Source organism: Acipenser ruthenus, chromosome 22 (assembly GCF_902713425.1).
Source record: "Acipenser ruthenus chromosome 22, fAciRut3.2 maternal haplotype, whole genome shotgun sequence".
In the NCBI taxonomy this organism is placed as follows: domain Eukaryota; kingdom Metazoa; phylum Chordata; class Actinopteri; order Acipenseriformes; family Acipenseridae; genus Acipenser; species Acipenser ruthenus.
In genome coordinates, this window is record NC_081210.1 from 28,468,408 (window position 1) to 28,487,795 (window position 19,388).

Below are 19,388 nucleotides of genomic sequence, written 5' to 3' on the forward strand. Positions count from 1 at the left end.
TCAATACAAAAGCCGCCCATTAGACATTCCCTTACTGTGTGTCTGCACGAATCAAAACCACATTGTTTACAGTGCTGGTGTTTATTAGGGTATCATTAGAAATAAAACCAAAGAGAAACACAGAGCAAAGACGCCTTGTTGTCATGACACTGCAAGCGTTTCTGTGATGGTAGTCTCTGAAGGGTATACGGCTTAATGAAGACAACCACACATTGCTTTCCTCTTGATTTGCCTGTACAGTATAAAGCACATTTTCTGGATGAGCAAGTGTACCACAGGGCGCTGCTGCAAATATTAACCTGAAAAAAAGGAAGAGTGTAATGATGCTAAAATGTAATGTCCATGGCCTAAGTGGACTACAAATACAAGTCTGCATCAACTTCAGATCTTTAATGTCACAGTGTGGTCTTCCTTGACTGAATGAATCTTCTAATGACGTCACTGTTGAGTTTTGATTAACACAAGTGCAAGATGGGTTTATTTGTAGCAGTTTGTAAGTATTCAATCCCATAATGCTCCATTCAAAACCAAACATTTTAGGTCAAGACAAGCAGGCAATTGTACTTTCATGGCTCCCCTAATATACTTATGTTATATCTTCAGATTATTGAAGCTGTTGTTTAAGTCTTCAGACAACATGCAGCCTGGTCTTCATTTATAACTGTTCATCACAATCTTCCATTGTAAAAACCTTAAAATGAAAAGGCAATAGAAAACAGGATTTTTGCTTCTCTTCCTTCCTTTCATTTGTAAGATGATTATTTATAAAGAAGTGTTTTTTCACAGCTCAAGCGCAGAGGGAATTACAGTTTAAACTTTCGTTTGTTTCAGAACAGTCTGCAGAACTAGTCAGCGTGCTGTCCCACTGATGTAAAACCACAGAGTAGTTTCCACACTTTGAACATAACACACATCCTCCTGGGAAGGTAAACACCACTGCAAAAGTTCTAGCAGAGAGTGTGTGTGTGTGTGCCTGTCTTTGTGCTTGTGGGCTCTACAGTAAACATTTGTACCACTAGCAGGGCCTGTTACGTTTACGCAAGTCTATCATTTATTCTGTTTTTAATTTTTTTTTTTTGAAAAGGGAAAATAACTATGTTAAAGTTACAAAACCAAAACAAAACAATGAATCAGTTGTTATTAACAGGTGTTTTTCCCCCTCAGGAAATAGAAGAACATTATGCAGTAAAATAAAATTCTGTAAGTGAAAGGGACACAATTCCATGTTACAAAATGAGAAACCAACAACATGAGAGTGCTTAACATATCTTGAGTGATATTATTTTGATCCCCTCATGGGTCATCTTTCTCAAGGTTTTTACACTAAGATGCAATTTGTAAAACAACTTGTATGGCTAATTTAAAGACTTCACTGCTTGTTATTAGTTTTTTTTATATACTCTGTGTGTGTCTGCAGTAAGACATCGAAATGTATTCCTTTCCTTGCCTTAGCTTATTTGGTTAATTTTACTCAGGGTGAATTGCAAAGACTATTTTGACTGAAAATGAGCATACAATGAGACCAGATGGTGGTGTTGGGAATGGTACCATTAAAGAATATTGCTATTCAGTGTTCCTGAGAAGGAAGTCAAAGAACTAAGTTATGCCCTTGTGTGACTAGAATATTTACATTCAATGTACTTTTTTTTAATGATTCGTTTAATGATAAACAGTAACATGGTGAACATTAGTAATTAAGGTCTTGTCCCTGTGTGTGTGCTGTGATAAAATGTTATGTTACAAAGAGGCCTGGGTCACAGCTTTTAGTCTGATACAGGCAGTTAAAAATATGACTAATTTAACATAAATGTGTAACATTTAAATCTGGTGGTTACCTTCTAGCTCTTTTATTTTTTAATATTGTAAATATGAACATTCTTAGCATTGATACAATGGTTCCAACAATGTTCCAAACTCCGCCCAGGGCGACCTGCAATATCAGGGTTTTTATTGGCTTATCTTAATTTTTCAATATCAAAGCATTAGCCAAAATGGCTTGTCTACTTGACTTAAGAGTTTATTTAATCAGCCTATTCCCCTGCTGACATAAGCCACAGCTGTATGTTTTATTGGAGCATCTGACAGCAATGGGTTGCATCAATCCCCTATCTGTGCTCATCCTGGGATTGCTGCTCAAATACATCTATGCGTTATTCCTATAGGGTACAGGATGATCAAAAGAGTTTCTGAATTGAGTGTTTGAAGTGGATATAAGTGCAGTAGATGATGACACTGCTTTGATGTATACAGTTGATTATCGCAGTATAGTACAGATGGCAAGCCCAGTGTTGAAAAAACTAAATTACATATTTCAGCAAAATAATTTCAAGGATCTTTGCAGAAATGGTAGACAGGTGAACTAATCAAAACTCGGCAAGTGGCGGCCTTTGTAGAACCAATTTACAGAATGGTGCATTATGGGAACTTCTAAATGCATTATTGGATTGTGCCCAAGAGCCTTTAGCAGTCCAGGTTTTTAATCTAACCAGCTTTCAGTCATTTATACAATCTGCATTGTAACTTTGCACAGAATAATTGTCAAATACAATCTAAGCACTCAGGGGTCATGCACTCAGATCCACCCTCTACTGTTTTAAATGGCCCAACCTTTATGGCTGTCTGCTGGTTGACACAGGCATCCACTTCTCAAACACTGATTGTCACGCTATGAAATGTAGGGTAGGGAAACGACCCTGTAAGTCACTTTCCAATGCTGCTGTGTTAAAATGCAATTCACAGACTAGTTCATTTTGTTATGGTTTCTTTCAGGGCTTTGCAGCTGATGCCTGCAGACTCAATGAAGTTTTTCAAAGTCAAGGTAACAAGATAAGTATGCACGGTTTCTCACACTTGTAGATGGATGGCATCCTTCGGATCAGTTAGGATGTTTTGCTGCATCCGCTGTCAAAGGGCCTTTTTTTATTCCCTTGGATATTAGAAGCCATAGTCATCAAGCTTTAAGTGCCTCCTCTGAACATGCCGATAGCTGTGGGGGCACACACTCAGAGCTTTAGCTTGCCAGTTAAAGATATGTCATTTGCCAATAAAAAAAATGATTTTTGTATTTGCATGATTGGGAGGCTGGGCTGACTTTATTTTATTTTTTATTGTACTACTCATAGCAAAGGGTCAGAAAGCAAAGGTAAAGCATAGGGAAGCATTGTAAAGCACAGAGAGGTCTGGTAAAGCATATAAAAAAAACATGGTAAACTACGGTAAATGCATAGTATAACCTCTGGAAAAGCATGTTAAAAAATACTACTAAAAGATGTATTGCCGGTACGGAGATGTCTACAACAATTGTATGTTAAATCTAATGTTTTAATGCTATAAAAAGCTTAGAGTATGAATGGTTTTATCCTTACAAATTCAAGGTGCTAAACCATGAATCGGAAATGAATTGCATCCCCATTATCTGGAGTTCTGCATTTGGTAGAACAACAAGGCAGACCACAGAAACGTGTGTAGTGCATGTGTTGGGATAAAGATACTGGAGGGATTTAGCTTTCAAAAGAGAGTTAATCACTTCTGAATCCCCTATCAGACTTTGGTTTCATTGAGCCTGGAGTTGCCTTTTGCTGATTGGACCAAGGGCAGCACTTAAGCCATTTCAGTGTGGTTTTAAAATAATTCAGATGGTTGATTAAACATCTAATTTTAGCGTTTTTCTCTTTCTTTTTTATTGTTGTACTAATGAATGTCTTTTGGCACTATACCAATACATATATAAGGTAATTTCTGTTGTGGTTTGTGAGTTGAAATGGAGTTTGTAGTCAACATTCTTACTTCCTAACCCGTTCTTCCATGATGCCTGTAGAAGCATGTTGTAAGGGGAGGGGGAGGAGGGGGGCGGGGCTGCTTTTGGTGAATATAAACGTCAATGCAATTTTAAGCCTTGATAGGCCTTACACTTAGGATTATCTGTTTATTTATATCAACCATAAAACAGCCAAGTGACCGAATAATAAACAAGTTGTTCGAAGTTCCCATAATGCACTGAATAAATGTTCAAGTTCCCATAATGCACTGACACCATGTGAAAGATACAATAAAACATGACATAAATACTGCATTTTCTTATCTACATTTTGTTTTTTTGTTTCAGCATGCTCTTAACTATGATCGTCTTACATAATTACACTCAATGTTACTCTTCAATGTTTCCTGACCACAAAATTGCAGGTTAGTTTTTCTCCACTTTTGTTTTTAGCAAGGCAGCTTAATAATGGACATTACGATTCTCTTGTATTCCTTTCGGAAGTTGTGGTTCAGAACCCCGTACACGACAGCGTTGAGACAACTGTTGAAGTAAGCCATGAAGTAACTGGCCGTGAAAAGCCACTCTGGGATGGCGAGGCCCAGACCTGGGTTCACGGCCACCGCCAGCCCGATGAAATTGAGTGGTGCCCAACACACGGCGAAGAGCACGAACACCACAAACATGGTCAGGAAGTTCCGGATGTCGTGGGGCTTGATTTTGAGGCGGTTGTCCGGCTTGACGCGTCGCCTCACCTGGATGACCAGGATCCAGATCCGCAGGTAGCAGTAAGTCACGATGCTAATGGGCAGGATGAAGTGGACCACCACCACAGTGATTGTGTACAGCGAGCTGACGGACTGCGCGAAGGTGCAGGAGTAGACGCGGGGGTCGTACTGCAGGGACTCCACGAACCAGTTCGGCACGATGGCCAGGATGGTGAGGACCCATACCAGGATCACGTAGCAGACGGTGTTCTTGTTAGAGAAGAGCTTGTCGTACTTGAGGCTGTGGCAGATATAGCAGTAGCGGTTGATGGCGATGCTCGTGATGTTGAAGATGGAGCCGATAACGCTCAGCCCCATCAGGAAACCACTGATCTGACAGTGGATGTAGCCCAGGCTCCAGCCGTCATGGAAAATGGCAGAGAGAACCAGAGGGTACGGATAGATGGCTACCACCAGGTCTGCTACAGCCAGACTAACCACAAAGGCATGTCCTGCAGGGATAACAAAGGTGTAGCAGATTAGAAGACAGCCTTTCAAAGAAGTGTAAAGCAGGCAAGGTTTCGAGAGTTAATCATACTCTTAATGAGCTGCTCGGTACACCGGAGGGTTCATTTAACACACATATAATAATTATGTATTCATTTTTTAAACAAAAAAGGAAAGAATGATACAATTGCTGCACAGTGCCTCAGTGAAATTACATAACAGGTCAGCGCTGCAATCAGCTTAATGCTTTAGAAAGGGAAAGTGACAAGAAACAGCACTTGACATTAAGTTCTTTCCCCATTCTCAATTTCACACATGGCAGGAGCAGCAGAGATGTGCTGCACTTGCAACGTGCTCCAAGCAAAATATGTATTATATAACCATATACCGTCAAGACTTACAGAGTTGGTTTGGATTCTTTAGTTATGTACATGTAAAATTATTGTGTGGTACAATAAGTGCTTCATTATAGTTTTCTTTGCTACTCTGTCTTTATTTCTAATGTATTTTTGTCACATTAAAACACTCCAAATGTGCTAGAAAGCTATTCTTGTTTGCATGTTATTGAACACCATTTAGAGACCCCCATTCTAAGTTAGCTGGACACAGTCCACTTACTAGGAAACTCAGGCGGGCCATCTTCCTGCTCAGTAGTGTTATTTTATAGTTACGAAAACCATTCATATTTTACATAAAGTGTCACTAACTATGCAGTAAGTACACTGTAATTACACTGTAATTGCATATGTGGTTACATGGTAATTACAGTGTACATACTCAACCCCATGTTCAAACAGTTTCATTACGAAATACAGCAACTGTCTAACGTGTTCATTTTGAAATTAACTTAAAGTTAAATTGCAACTGATGAACAATATATGTAATTACTGTTTTATTACAATCTAGTTAAGTGTAATTAAGAGGCACCTAACACAAGCTGAATACAATTCATTGTTGGAAGAAAGAGTTACTAGAAATGGATAGAACTATTGGACACTCTGTACTTACTCTTACCCTTACAGGAAAGTTACATTCTTGCCATCAGTATGTGCATATAGTAATTACTGGTAAATGGTAACTACAGTGTAACTGCATGCAGTTAATGTATCTGTATCAAAAGTATAATCTATATCACCACTACAGGAGCAGAAGGACTTTGAGTCATGCAGAGAGCTGCTTTTGGAAGAGTACCATCTCATGGATTATAGACTAAAATGCTGGCATGGCAGGGCTGAGTTATAGGTTAATAATAACAGCACATACAGTTATTTTATGCTGGTTTAAGAATGACATGTTAAGGATTAGCAAGTGAGAGGCTCATCTCAGCTGAGCTGAGATGTTCCCGTCACTTGCCTTACACCACAGGCACAGCACACAACAGTCACTAAATGACTTAATTATTTTAATTAAGTCATTTTTGGTTGTCATCGATGTTCCAAAAACAAAAACCTCCAGACCTCCAGGACTGTTCACACCACTTAAGAGCTTTGCTTGCAGTGTCACAACCATTGAGGAAGAAATGAGCCGGGCCTGGTAATTGTGGATGCTGCCACTTAGCCCCTGTCAATTGGCTTAATGAAAAGGTCTTTCAATTCCGCACTGGTCGAACTTCACTTTGTTCCCTGATTTCTCAAGGGATTTCTGCCTGCTCTCTCATGTTGCAGTAACTAACCGTCAATAAGAAGAAAAAAAAAACATATTCACAGTGCGCTCACGAACACTGTGCATTCGGTGACGTTGTCACTGCATTAAATCCTTTAAAGATTAAAAAGACCATGCCCAGTTTATTTTAACCCTTGAAGACCGACTTATTTTTGTCTTTCTTGTTCATACTGCATTGACTTGCCTAGCCCAGTGGTCATTAAAAACAGGCTCCTTGTTGTGCAAGACTAACGCTGAAATAACAACACATAGGAATAGCCATGCTCCATTCTCCAGTGGTTATTTTTTACAGGTTACACTGAAGTGAAGATGGCTCTTTCTGGCTGATGTTCAACTTTATTAATAACACATCTGTCTCAACCTTCATATTTTGTGAATCAACCTTCATATTCCCCCGGGAATGTTGAAGTACTGGAGCGCCACTAACTTGCTCAAATTTCAAATGTTAGGAGGTAAAAGGGTAATATACTCAGCGGTAGTGAATTATTGCTTTCAGTCCATCAATCAGTCGTCTTTGTTCTTGTTAAAACTCTGGCAGCAGCAGCATTTTGCACAAGCTTCAATTGAGATAAAACGCAACTTGAAATACCAGAGAAAAGAGCATTGCAATAATCAATCCTAGATGCATGCATCAGTCTCTCTAGCATCCTGCAGCGAAAGAGAATGTCTTAGTTTAGCAAGATTTCCTAAATTAAAAAAGACACGTTAGCTGCATTCCTGATGTGTGGCTCGAATGAAAGATCTGTATCAAAAATGACACCCAAATTTCTCATTTCACCCTTCAGCTCAGAGGAGAAACTACCAAATGTGAAATCAGATGGATTCATATTATTTAGTTGATTCTGTGTTTTATCAGTTTTTTGGCATTCATTGCTTAATGTCAGCAAGACAGGTAGTCGGAATATTTTCAGCTGAGATAAATATAATCCGCATAACAATGAAATGCTGTATCGCGTTATTATTATTTTTTTTAGCTTTTGTCCATCTTTGGCTGGGTTATCTGATTGGTTATGTCAAGACGTCACTTAAAATGAGCTAATTTCCCCCGACAAGGCAGCTAAGGGGCGTCAGGAGCTGGGCTGTGTTCACGGCTTGAATCAATTGCCAACAAGAAGCGGCAATCCTCTGACAGTACTGTCTGATTGCATACAAGCTGAGAAGCTAACACCTTTCACATTGTACAGAACTAGGGCAGTTGTAAAGGCCTATTAAACAGATCAGCCTTTCTGTTCATTGAAATATACAGCACAGCTGACATGTACGTGTTCAGCTTTTCTTGGAGACAACTATATAGTTGTCTGTTCTGGACGATGTTGCAGTGGATTACAGCAGAACCTGTGTCACAAACACCATGGGAATGAGGGCTATTCCTAACTCTGAAATGGCCATTTATCACGGTTTTAATAAATGTGTACACCTGTTATCAACACTGGTGAATAATACAAGGACACAACTCAGTAATGCAATATTCATATTATTATAGTTTGAAAGGCTTTCAAATTGTACAGTACTACATGTGAGAAAAGGCTCAAATTTTACTTAACATTGAAACTGTAACTATCAAAAATGAATCGTCAACGAAAAACGTGGGTTAAGGTAGTGTTTATTTTAATTTTATTTTAAACAAAATGAATACTTTCCTCACTCCTTCCACCTCCTTTGTCTTGGTGGGAACAAAACCTTAGCTTTGTTTAAAACTACAGTAAAATGTTCCTAGTAAAATTGACCCAACTTGCTTTGAAATCTGCCTCACCTTTGTCTGGATGAATTTGTTTGTACAGTAATGATTCCTTCTTCGTAGGAGTGCCTATCTGGTTGCATTGTGCAAACGGTGGAGCGATTGCATACATTTGGCTAAGGTGGGGTGTTGGGTTGACTGGTCAGTTTGTAAGTTTGGTGTTTGTATAACTAAGATTCTACAGTACTTTAATTATATTCTGTGGTGCTACTCAATCAGACTTCCAGACATAATGTTAGGAAAGTGACGCATATCCTTTTTAACCTTATTAGGATAATTACTGTGTTTAAAATACAGGTTGTTCATCATTGAAAAGATGTGATGTATGTTCTATATTGTACACATTCGTGCTTTTGTTTTATATACTATACAGTAGTATACAAGCCACCTGTGTGAACAAACATGCCAAAAGGAAGCATGCTGTTAAATGGTACCAAAATGTCAAGAAGCGGGTCTTTTATGAACAAATCCACTCAGACTGAAAGGTAAAGTTACAAAGGCTTATTAATGAACACAGGCATAAAGATAATACCGTGGGAATACAGCTGTAGAGTCTGTGTACAGTACTCTGGCATCTGCACGTTCCAGTGGGACTGTTATTAATGTGATAATGTGAAACCTGTCAGTACACCTCAGTGTTAGCTGGGTAGGGATGTGCACCTACGCTTACAAAGTGTTTTCTCTCTCTCCCCCTCTCATTAGAATCTCGCGTGACCTTCAGTCAAAACACAAAACACAATAACATCATCGTCTCAATTGGAAAGTTGGTGTCAGTGGGATTCAAACCATGCTCAAACTGCAGGGATTTTACTGGGGGACAAAATCAAATCAACCTTGTTCTGAAGACATAAAATCATTTAATGTATCCTTCTGGCTTTCAGCCAAGGAGGACTAATTCAATTAGGCAAGCACCCACACTTCTCTGGTTTTCGACTCAAGCCATTACCTCACAAGTGCTTTGAGGATCGCAGTCTCACTTAACAACTACCGAGCTGGATGACTTGAAGGGATTGTCTGCCGAGTTCATTATATTCCGTCAGGCATGCTCCCTACCCAGTCCTGGTGCACACACTGTCCTAGATCCTGACACCCCTGCAGGAGGCTGCTATTCATTCTTTCCTAAAAGCATTACATTTCCATGGCCACTTAGCAGTGCCCTTAACTGTCCCGAGTGTTTCATTTTGATCCATGTGACAGGGTTGTGGTGTTCCCAGTCTTTGTTTATACTGTCATCTCGTCGTTATCTCATGTGTTTCCTTTGTAGACAGAAAAAAAGGATTATTGGTTGACTGCTCAATTAAAACTTTTTTTTTTATTTTCTCTGTTCTACATTGCTGTAATTGCAGTAAAGATAGGAGGATTGTTAGTTGCACAAAAAGGTAAGATCTTTTTCAGAGGTACCTGCACAGGAGCCATAGCCATTCGCTGTTAACTATCTGAAAAGGCCATCATACATCAATCTTTTTTTGTTGTCTCTCCTTTTGTTGAGCTTTCAAAGGAACTAATGACTGACGGATTACAGAGCTGATAGAAATGGAGCTTGAGAGAACAAAGCACATGTTATCATTATGGAACGGTGGCATCACTAAAGCATTTTAGTGGGTACAGTCAGCTACGACTTTACCATAGTGCACAGCATATACAGCTATGGCCAAAAGTTTTACATCACCCTATAGAATTAACAGATTTTGCTTCAGGAAGCAAATAATAACATATTGAATTACATACCACTTTGTAGTTTTACATATACTTAACAAAAAATTGACCCAAATTGAAAAATGTGACATTTCAAAATCTAAATACTGTACTACTATTATGGCTTCCGGTAGACTTTTCCAATATCATTTTGTATTTTCTTTGATTACATGCTGTTAAATAAAAGATCTAAATTATGTTATATAGTTGTTTTTTTTTTGTCTGTTTGTTTTTTTTTAAATCTCAATCCTAATAAAATTCTAGGTGATGCAAAACTTTTGGCCATACCTGTACATTGTACAGAGTCTTGGAAAAGCTAGCAATGAGATGCACAGTAAAAATGTAATGTCCGTATTGTTGTTTATGCAGTAGAGAGCAGAGCTGTCCAGACTTTTCTGCTAAAAGTGCCATAGTAGTTATAAGACAGTCCTTAAAGAGACACCCAAAGAGGGTGTTCTACAGGCTGACTGTATAGCAGCAGCTACACTAAGACATCACATCTTCAGTAATGTTCTGCTGAAGCTGTGGTGTTAGTGTACATCAACATGCTGCCTTTGTTATTGTACCTGCTTCTGCCTAAGACTGCAGGCTGTCCAGTCTTTCTGAACCCATTAACACCCTTAAAGCAGATAATTCAAAATATCTTTATTGTGGTGATTCATATAGGACTCAAGAGCCTGTATATCAGTGGAAGTTAGGGTAAGTGTCTGAGGATTCTAACTAAACCCTATAACCCCTGATCAGAAGATCAGACAAAGGCAAGACAGATTAATGCATTACCCTTTCATCTCTGTCCTCAGAGGGCAGCAGTTGTTCTACATCAATGGATTTGCATTAAATATGTGTAATGACTGGGCAATTCATCAAATGACTATCCGGATTTGCTGCTTGTTAAAAAAAAAGTATTTCTTTAAGTCAGGAACTACTGTAGTTATACATTTTCAGCTGGCTAATAACATGGGTTAAACTAAGTGTAGAACTAAGAAAGAAAGAAAGAAAGAAAGAAAGAAAGAAAGAAAGAAAGAAAGAAAGAAAGAAAAAGATAGCCAAAAAAGTTTTTTGTTTTTTTTTACCTGCTTTCCTGAGTTTCTTGTTCCTGAAGACCGAGACTATGACCAACAGGTTGCCTAATATGTCTACCACGATGGTTGTGATAAGAACCGTAGCCAGCAAAGTTACCACCCAGGGAATCCGGAGTCCATCCTCGTCCTGATATCCAGATGAAATGTTTTTCAGCAGGGCTGTACTGCTACCTTCAGCCATGTCAGTTGATCTTGCACGAGCCGGGGTTAGGAGCAGCGCCTCAAACCAGCAAAATTCAAAAAATCAGCATTCCACCTTTCGATTAGTGCACGAGCTTTATTTTTCGTACAGTAATAAAATGCGCTGCATGAACTTCGCATTCAAAATGTGCGGACCAAGTAAAAATCAAAAGAAAGACACTTCTGCTTCTGCCTGTTTGTTTTAATATTCAATATATCATTTCTGTTGTTGTTTCAGATCTCAGCAACATGATCAAAAAACGAAATATAATAATAATAATAATAATAATAATAATAATAATAATAATAATAATAATAATAATAATAATAATAATAATAATAATAAACGAATTACAATAAGTAGATAGACAAGTCAGGACCTGAAACAACAGCTAAAAAACATTGTATTGCATTTCTAGTCTAGAGACAGGCTTTACTGGTCAAGTTCTGAAAACGCAGTGTGTAAGCTAGCATCTGGTTAACTCCATTCACAAATCTTGTCCATGTTTTATTTATTTATTTATTTATTTATTTATTTATTTGTTCCATTCGCCTATTCCTCTTGAATCCGTGCATTCATTGATTTGAAACAGTGTGCGTAATCGTCTCCAGTCAGAGCGCTGCCCAAACAAGTACAGATAAGAGTTTTCTTTAAAAGGTCATTCAAATTATGTTTCCCCCTCACAATATAACTTTTTTCCCTCCTTACATGAGGTAATTAGTGCAGCACTTTCGTTCTTGTTAATTTTCATTCAATCACGCTTCTTTTTCTGTGCTTCACGGGGGGTAGAGCACTTATTCACCTCGTTCTGCGCTGGTTTCGCTTGGGTCTGATTCTCTCCATTCTGCAATCCCTCTTCATCCAACAGGATACTTCTGCCTCACACCGCACCGTCAGTCCAACCCCTCAATGCTCACTCTGAACTCATCACCTGAAACCCAACAGAATGATTCCCGTGCGTTTTGACCGCGGCGTCCATTTGGCCAGCTTAGATATATATATATATATATATATATATATATATATATATATATATATATATATATATATATATATATATATATATATATATAAGCACATTTGAATTCACTCGTGCTGCCTTTGTTCACGAAATCACAAATTAACACATTCATACCATACCGCAAAAATACATACCGTATATCTTTATTCCTTTGCTGGTTTGCACTAGGTTTATAAACAGTCCGGGATCCGTTGAGTTACACCACCAGTCTCCTCTTCTCTTTTTAATCAAACAAATGTACTTCATTGCCAGAAATTGTTATATTCTAACTGTAATTCAATATTCTAAATATTGAATTACAGTTCAATATTTGTAACCAATATTATTAAATAATATACACAATATAAATAATATATTAACATCTAACCAACTTAAACCACTTGTTTCAGTAAATGTAATATTTCATACTTTAAAACAACTCTTTTAAGTACTTGGATTGAAGTGAATAGTCTGATAGTTTAAGAATTTTTTTGTTTTTTTTAACATGTCTAAGTCCAGTATTAGCAATGATAATAATGATAACATTAATACGGGTTAGTTTTCCCCTTTAGAATGCACTCGATGCAGTCTAAGGATTACCATTCTCAAAGCAGTCATGATCTGGATGTTTTTTTTGTTTTTTTCCCCTATCAGTCAGTAAGGAACCTATTCCGACACAGCAAGGCTCAGCAGGTTTAATATCGCTTCACCGCCGTGGTTTGGATCCATGCCCACATGTATGTGACCAGATACGGTTTGAATCGGATTTGACTTTTTAATTCCCTATTTGTAAACACAACACAGCAAATGTGTATTTATGTATTTATTTTGATTCAGGCGTCAACAGTTATCTGTTGAAAGATCGCTTAGTGTATTTGTGATATGTACAGATCCAGTATTTGTCCCGGGACAGAAGGACAGCATCATTAAGATGCAGCATCTCTAATTAGGGATGGTCTCATTTACAGCAGCTGTGGCCAAAAGTTTGGCATCAATGCTATGGATCCACTGGCACTTACCAATAACTGTTCCTGACATTGTTTAAATTACAAACGCTTTTCTTTGCTGGAGTATCTCATTGGAAATCAAATTGCAACTATGCAATTCTAGCTGATGCAAAACCTTTGGCCATAGCTGTGCAATGATTCTCCCTGTGGTTGGAGATGTTTCAAGGGCATGGAGATTACACCTAACACGGTTCCAAGCAACTGCCCTTAGTGGCTGTGGTGGCTCCTGCGGAAGGTCATTTCCAGCCATGTGGCTTGCTTTGATCCAATGCATTATTAATCAAAGCCTCTAAGAGGGTGGTCTCCCTGTTCTCTCTGCCTGCTGCTCCGCTGCTCCACTGCTCCAGGTGTTCTGCCAACTCTACAGTTCTAGAATGGATACACTGGATCAAAAATGAATTCTGATTGTCCTGCAGTAGCTTATGGAGCCCCATCTGAGCTCCCCTCTGGCCTTCACATGCAATCCTGTAAACACAACAGGCCCTAGGCACACCTCAATCGAGTACTGACATCGCGGCTTGTTAGGAACGCTCTCACGGAACAATTCATGTCCACCCCACTAATCTTTAATGAGGGGTTAGGGTTTAGGTCAAAAAAAGAAAAGCCCATGTCAGATATAAGTTCTGTCTATCACAGGACTGGTTTAGTGGTTTCACCAATGCACTCCCTGTCACATACTCTGTGATGTGGAAAAACTCCAGTTTCCTGGTCAGTACTGTTAGAATTTTAGTAGTAATGGTGGTTTTGTTCAGTGTTCTGTCATCATATAGTCTTAAAGACCAGAGAGTATCTGCAGTATCTGTATATATTCTGTCTTCTAGAGACTTACACATAAACCTGTCTTTACCATATTAAATACAAAAAAAACTTGTACAGTATGTGTAAAAACGCTTGCTCTGTGATTGACTTGAAAATAGAATGATATGGACCTTTCGACACACTTGGGATACAAGCAAGGCAATAGAAGGTAAACTGTAACTGAATAAAATCAATTGCGTGTTGGAAATCCAATTAACAGGCGAAACATTAGCAATCATTTGAGCTTCTTTTTTTAGCAGGTAAAACAAACATCCGAATGCATTCCCTTCATCTTGAAAACATTGTGATGCAAACTGAATTTTCATTGGAGGTGTATATTTGCTAAGAATTCATTTCAATGCAAATGACTAAATTATCGTAAAATTCTTACACAATTGATTGTAATAGAAATGCATTTAAAAAATACACTTGATTATCTGAGGAGAATAGTTTAGTGCGGTGTATTGTACTGAAGCATGGCCCCAAGCACGGAGCAGGCACGATACAGTGTAGAGGTTCTGTATAAGGGTCTTTCACAAATGCATTATTTCCAAGATTTTTTGGGAGCACTGTTTATATTAACTAGCCAGGAACACAACAACAGGCTCTTAAATTTAAAAAGAATTGCTGAATAAAGCGTGAATGAAAACATGTTAGTCCAGCAGACCGCGTCCAGGGCACCGCGTCCAGGAGACCGCGTCCAGGGCACCGCGTCCAGGAGACCGCGTCGAGCGTCCAGGAGACCGCGTTGAGAGTCCAGGAGACCGCGTCAAGCGTCCAGGAGACCGCGTCGAGCGTCCAGGAGACCGCGTTGCCTCTTTGTGCTTTCATCGGTGTGTTGGAATTGGAATGGTGTGTTGGAATGTTTCTTTCAAGAAGCTGTCCTGTTAATACAGTGCGCAGCCAAAGTTCAAATCCAGAACTCTTAGAAAGCAATGGATTCAAAACAACAAGGAAATCGTCTTCAGCGGGGTGTGTGCGCTCAGAGCCTTTGGGTGTAATACAATATACTGGCATGTTTACAATAGATTAATCGTACACACAGTACAGTATGTGGGAGGGGAGGGGACTGGGTGCCAATGGTGCCACAGGCATGAAACCCATTGCATTAAATGTTACTGATATACTCTCATGTGGGTGATGGCAGTGACAAAAGCAATCCTATTGGTTTACTTGATTCATTCCTCGGGCTAGTGCATTGGAGACTTACACTTCACACGCAGCTGCGTCTAGACACGCTCTGTCACATGTTGAATATTGTTCCTCGTGAATATCGTGAATAGTTTATCATCAGCTATAAAACATTAAACATGTTGTGTCAGGAGGGATGTTCCCAATGCATGTGTTTTATGTAATGATGGATATGTTGTTAATCCAATGCGATAAAGTAAAAGTGTGTATATATTGTAAAGAGCGGGGGCTGTCCTTTGCTGCTACAACAGGACGTGGTTGTATGTCTGTCTGTTACAATGTGTTTACAGGGTTCTGCGATGCTCTTTGACCCAGAGCCAAGTTACTTATTAATATACAGGTGTTCACCAGCTCCAGGAGCGAGAGATCCAACAGTCATGAGCTGAGCTTGCAGAACTAGGGACTCCCATTATAAAAACAAAAACCGGGACTTTACAGCCATGGGGAGCGGGGCGGCACGTCATGCATGCTTGGCATTGGTGGGTAATGTGCTGAGAAGCTTGGATTGGGCGAGGGCATAGAGGAGTGAGCCGGGGATAGACGCGAGGTAGATCGGGGATTAGCGAGCTAGTGGATACAGTTTGACTACAATTTATTCCGACGCGTTCACGGCTGACAGTGTGCTTTACTTGTGTTTTACAGTTTGTTTAACACTACGTTACACAGCTGGTGCTTTGTTTTAAGGTCTAACACTACGCTACCGTTGCTGTTACTACTCCTTAGCACGTCATTCTGTGTGATGCGCCTGTCTGCGTTAACCGAGATCGCTACTATATATATATATATATATATATATATATATATATATATATATATATATATATATATATATATATATATATATAATAGTCATTGTTAAGTGGAAATGCGCATGGAAATGGGAACTGAAACGGTCAGCAAAGTAATTTGTGAGATGTTCAAACATTTTCTTCATGCTTACTATTCCTTTAATGCAAAACTGCATGCCCGTGCACATACCCTTATGGATCAGGTCTGACGTGAACTTCTCAGTGGATGGAGTTTGTGTGTGCAAGCAATTCATTTACTTTCCCTAAAGAAGTCTCCTGCTGGATGTAGCTCTGAGCTCAGTGAACTGGGACGCGAAACAGCCCCGAACGTCTAATACATTGCGGGTGCAGATTCCCTGGGGAAGACGACGAGGACTCGCACGTTGACTGCGGCCCTGTGATGGCAGGAGTGCGTGAGAGAATGAAAGGACATTTCGCATCTAACGCTGAGCAAGCTAATCTCTTGAAAGGTTATTCACAGAACTTCAGAACAGAGAAAAGAACACGACAAAATAGCATTCCAGCCTGCAATAAATCAGTCCTGTTACTGTAGCCTGGAGACACGTGTCGTGCTTGCATATTTAATACTTTGATTCTGGCAGCAATATTGTTTCAGTCTTCACCATCTGTAAGTCTGAATGCAGTTCATTTCATAAATATTCACATTGTAATAAATCAACCAAGGTGCGCGCCAAGCAAAATTGATTCAACGCGTATACCTACTGAAATCAGATCCTTTGTCGCCCTCTGGTGGAACTCGTCTGCATCGACAGGGTCCCTGCCAGAAAACATAACAATGCTGTGGCTTGTAATAAAACAAAACTAGACTTTATTATATATATATATATATATATATATTTTTTTTTAATCATACAATTCTCTTACAGAGAAACAAAAATATAAACATGGCAAACCCATATTAAGATACAAACACAATAAAACATTTGCATTCAGAAAAACTCAGCGGACAATCTTTATTTATTTTTTTCATTAACAGTTGCTCCATCTCATACTCCCAAGAAACAAAAAAGTCTGGCTTGCCACAAAAGCGTCCAATTGAAATCTGCAATGATTTTCTCTGTATTCTGTAGCCGTGGTACTTATTGGCAAGTAGCCATGCATGAGACTAAATACCATGGTTAGAAATACAAGAGATACAAGGTAGAAGGAAACATGCAAAGGCTTATTTTACCCCATTGAGATACATTCAGTGCTTTAATTGATTCACATTGACATCATGACATCATGTCTTCCAAGCATCAAGCAGCAGGCATTGCAAGTTATATTTAGCTATAGTGAACCATTGGATAAAAATACAGAAAATATGTCATGTTGGGAGCTCAAAAGTCATATTCTTAAATCTTAACGTGGGTTAAGTTTTTCAATGGGCTCCATTTTTTTAATCTATTTTCTGTTTGAGCATAAATCTTTTTGGGAGTCCACTGGTGCTAAAAACCGCCAGGCTTTTAGAAACACACACTAACTTCTAATACTATGCGCCCAGGAGCCTTACAAATAACATAACTGTCATGTCAGTTCTGGGGCTGAGGTTTGATGTTAATAAATCATTCATTCAAAACAGCTTTTGTATTCAAATTGGATGATATCAAATATTTCACGTTCAAAATGGATTGCATGAAAGAAAAACAGAAAATTGATTTTTTATGATGTTTTATGAAAAACAAAAATTTGATGAGAATAGAATCTGTTTAGTATGACATAACCAAAATAAAATGTTATGGAATCATGAAATAACGAGGGAGCACCCCCAGCACCCCTAGTTCCAGCGTCCCTGACTGCACATGTTATTTGTCAGCTTTCTTTTGCAACATAGTGCTTGAAAAAGCCACTGCTATCTTAAAATGAGTTTCTTATCAAGTATATCTTGATGTTCCGAACAAATATTCACATGTTTTGGGTAAATGTTTACGCACTAAAAGGGCTGTGTTTATAAAAGTCGACATGTGTTTTAGTTTGTTAACTTTTTACATCAAATTATTTCTTAACTACAAAAACAAGCACATAAGATCAGTGGATACACAGACCCTTAATCCAGACCAAAAGGACAAAAAAACAACAGCACATAAAGACAATGCAAAGTGGTACACATTACAAACATGTCATTTTACTATGCCATGGCCTGCCATGTTCAAAACCTGGTACCATCTAGGAAACACAATGCAGCCAGTCGTTTCTTTAAGCATACCACAAATCTATCATTCACAGGTGAATGACAAAGTTTCAGCTCCAACCCGTACACCACTTGGACTCAGATAGATTGATAGGAGGCAATGGATGATAGTGTGCAGAGCTCTAGAACACTGATAGAGTGCAGATAAAGGACGGGACAGAACGTCTCAGGGCTGCTGATACTAATCAGAGACTGTTACCTAGGCTATCATACTCATTTAGAACATTGATAAAACAACGAGAGTGAAATACAAGACAGGCAGCACACATATAGCCAACACACACACACATATATATATGTGTGTCATCATGATCAGGAGTCCTTGTAAACAGGACAATGAGTTTGTAGGATCAATCTCTGTCAGGGGAACTTCTTGCTTGCTTGTGAATGAAAAGTGTGTCCCTTAGAACCACAAAGAGCTACCAGCTGTGTGGCTGAGTCTTCAGAAGATGAGGAAGAACTTGTCTTGTGGACTTCAGTGCCATGTGCCTTCAGTGCTTCTGTTTATTTAATACAATCTTTAACCAGGAGTCAAGATTCTGGTTTACCCAAGGAAGGTGCGGGTTAAAACATGACCTCCTCACAGCTGCCGTAGTCGCTCTCCACCATGTCTGAGCCCTCGTAGCTGCGGGGTGTGCGCATAGGGGCCACGTTCTGCGGGGAGGTGCCACAGTCTGCATAGGAGGGCTGCGCCACGCTGAGTCGCATGCTGAGTCTACGGTAACCTGTCTCGGCTAGGTTGTCAAGCCCCTCCGAGCGCTCAGTGGGGTAGTAGCTGATGGCAGTGTACTCGTTGGGGCAGTGGGGGGCCGCCAGGGAGAGCCCATTGGGCCCCAGGAAGTCGTCCAGGTTCTGGTTGCTGTAGCGGGGTGGCAGAGGCGCCCGTCTATCGTAGTGCTCCAGGGGGAAGGGGAAGCCAGCAAACTGAACGACCTGGTGAGGGTCGACAGGGGGCGACGGAGGGTAGGGCTCCTCCACAATCTCATACTCCCTGATGACAGGAGGGCAATAGTAGTCTGGGTCCCCAGGATATACTGCAGGGGAAAGAGAGACACAGTCAAGATCTAACAGACACACAAGGAAA

General features: G+C 39.5%; 2 protein-coding genes across 2 annotated transcripts in view; both read right to left on the reverse strand.

The window, feature by feature from the left end:
• Window positions 1–89: 89 nt before the first annotated feature.
• Window positions 90–11,516, reverse strand: LOC117431742 (melatonin receptor type 1A-like). Its single transcript, XM_034927180.2, has 2 exons — window positions 11,140–11,516; window positions 90–4,976 (listed from the first exon to the last, which is right to left on the reverse strand). Exons 1-2 carry the CDS (start codon window positions 11,327–11,329, stop codon window positions 4,207–4,209), a joined length of 960 nt encoding a protein of 319 aa, XP_034783071.1. The 5' UTR covers window positions 11,330–11,516; the 3' UTR covers window positions 90–4,206.
• Window positions 11,517–17,062: 5,546 nt separating this feature from the next.
• LOC117431447 (protocadherin Fat 2-like) overlaps window positions 17,063–19,388 on the reverse strand; it is a 45,131-nt gene continuing 42,805 nt past the window's right edge. Inside the window, exon 24 of the mRNA XM_058996401.1 lies at window positions 17,063–19,338. Coding sequence (XP_058852384.1) covers window positions 18,869–19,338 — 470 coding nt within the window. The 3' untranslated portion in view covers window positions 17,063–18,868. The remainder of the gene's footprint in view (window positions 19,339–19,388) is intronic.

Bases quoted from the DNA above. Each gene is read 5' to 3' on its own strand.
- LOC117431742 (XM_034927180.2), bottom strand. From the start codon at position 11,329: ATGGCTGAAGGTAGCAGTACAGCCCTGCTGAAAAACATTTCATCTGGA. The intron at 4,977-11,139 runs GTAAAAAAAAAC...TTATCCCTGCAG, and splicing joins CAAGAAACTCAGGAAAGCAG to GACATGCCTTTGTGGTTAGT.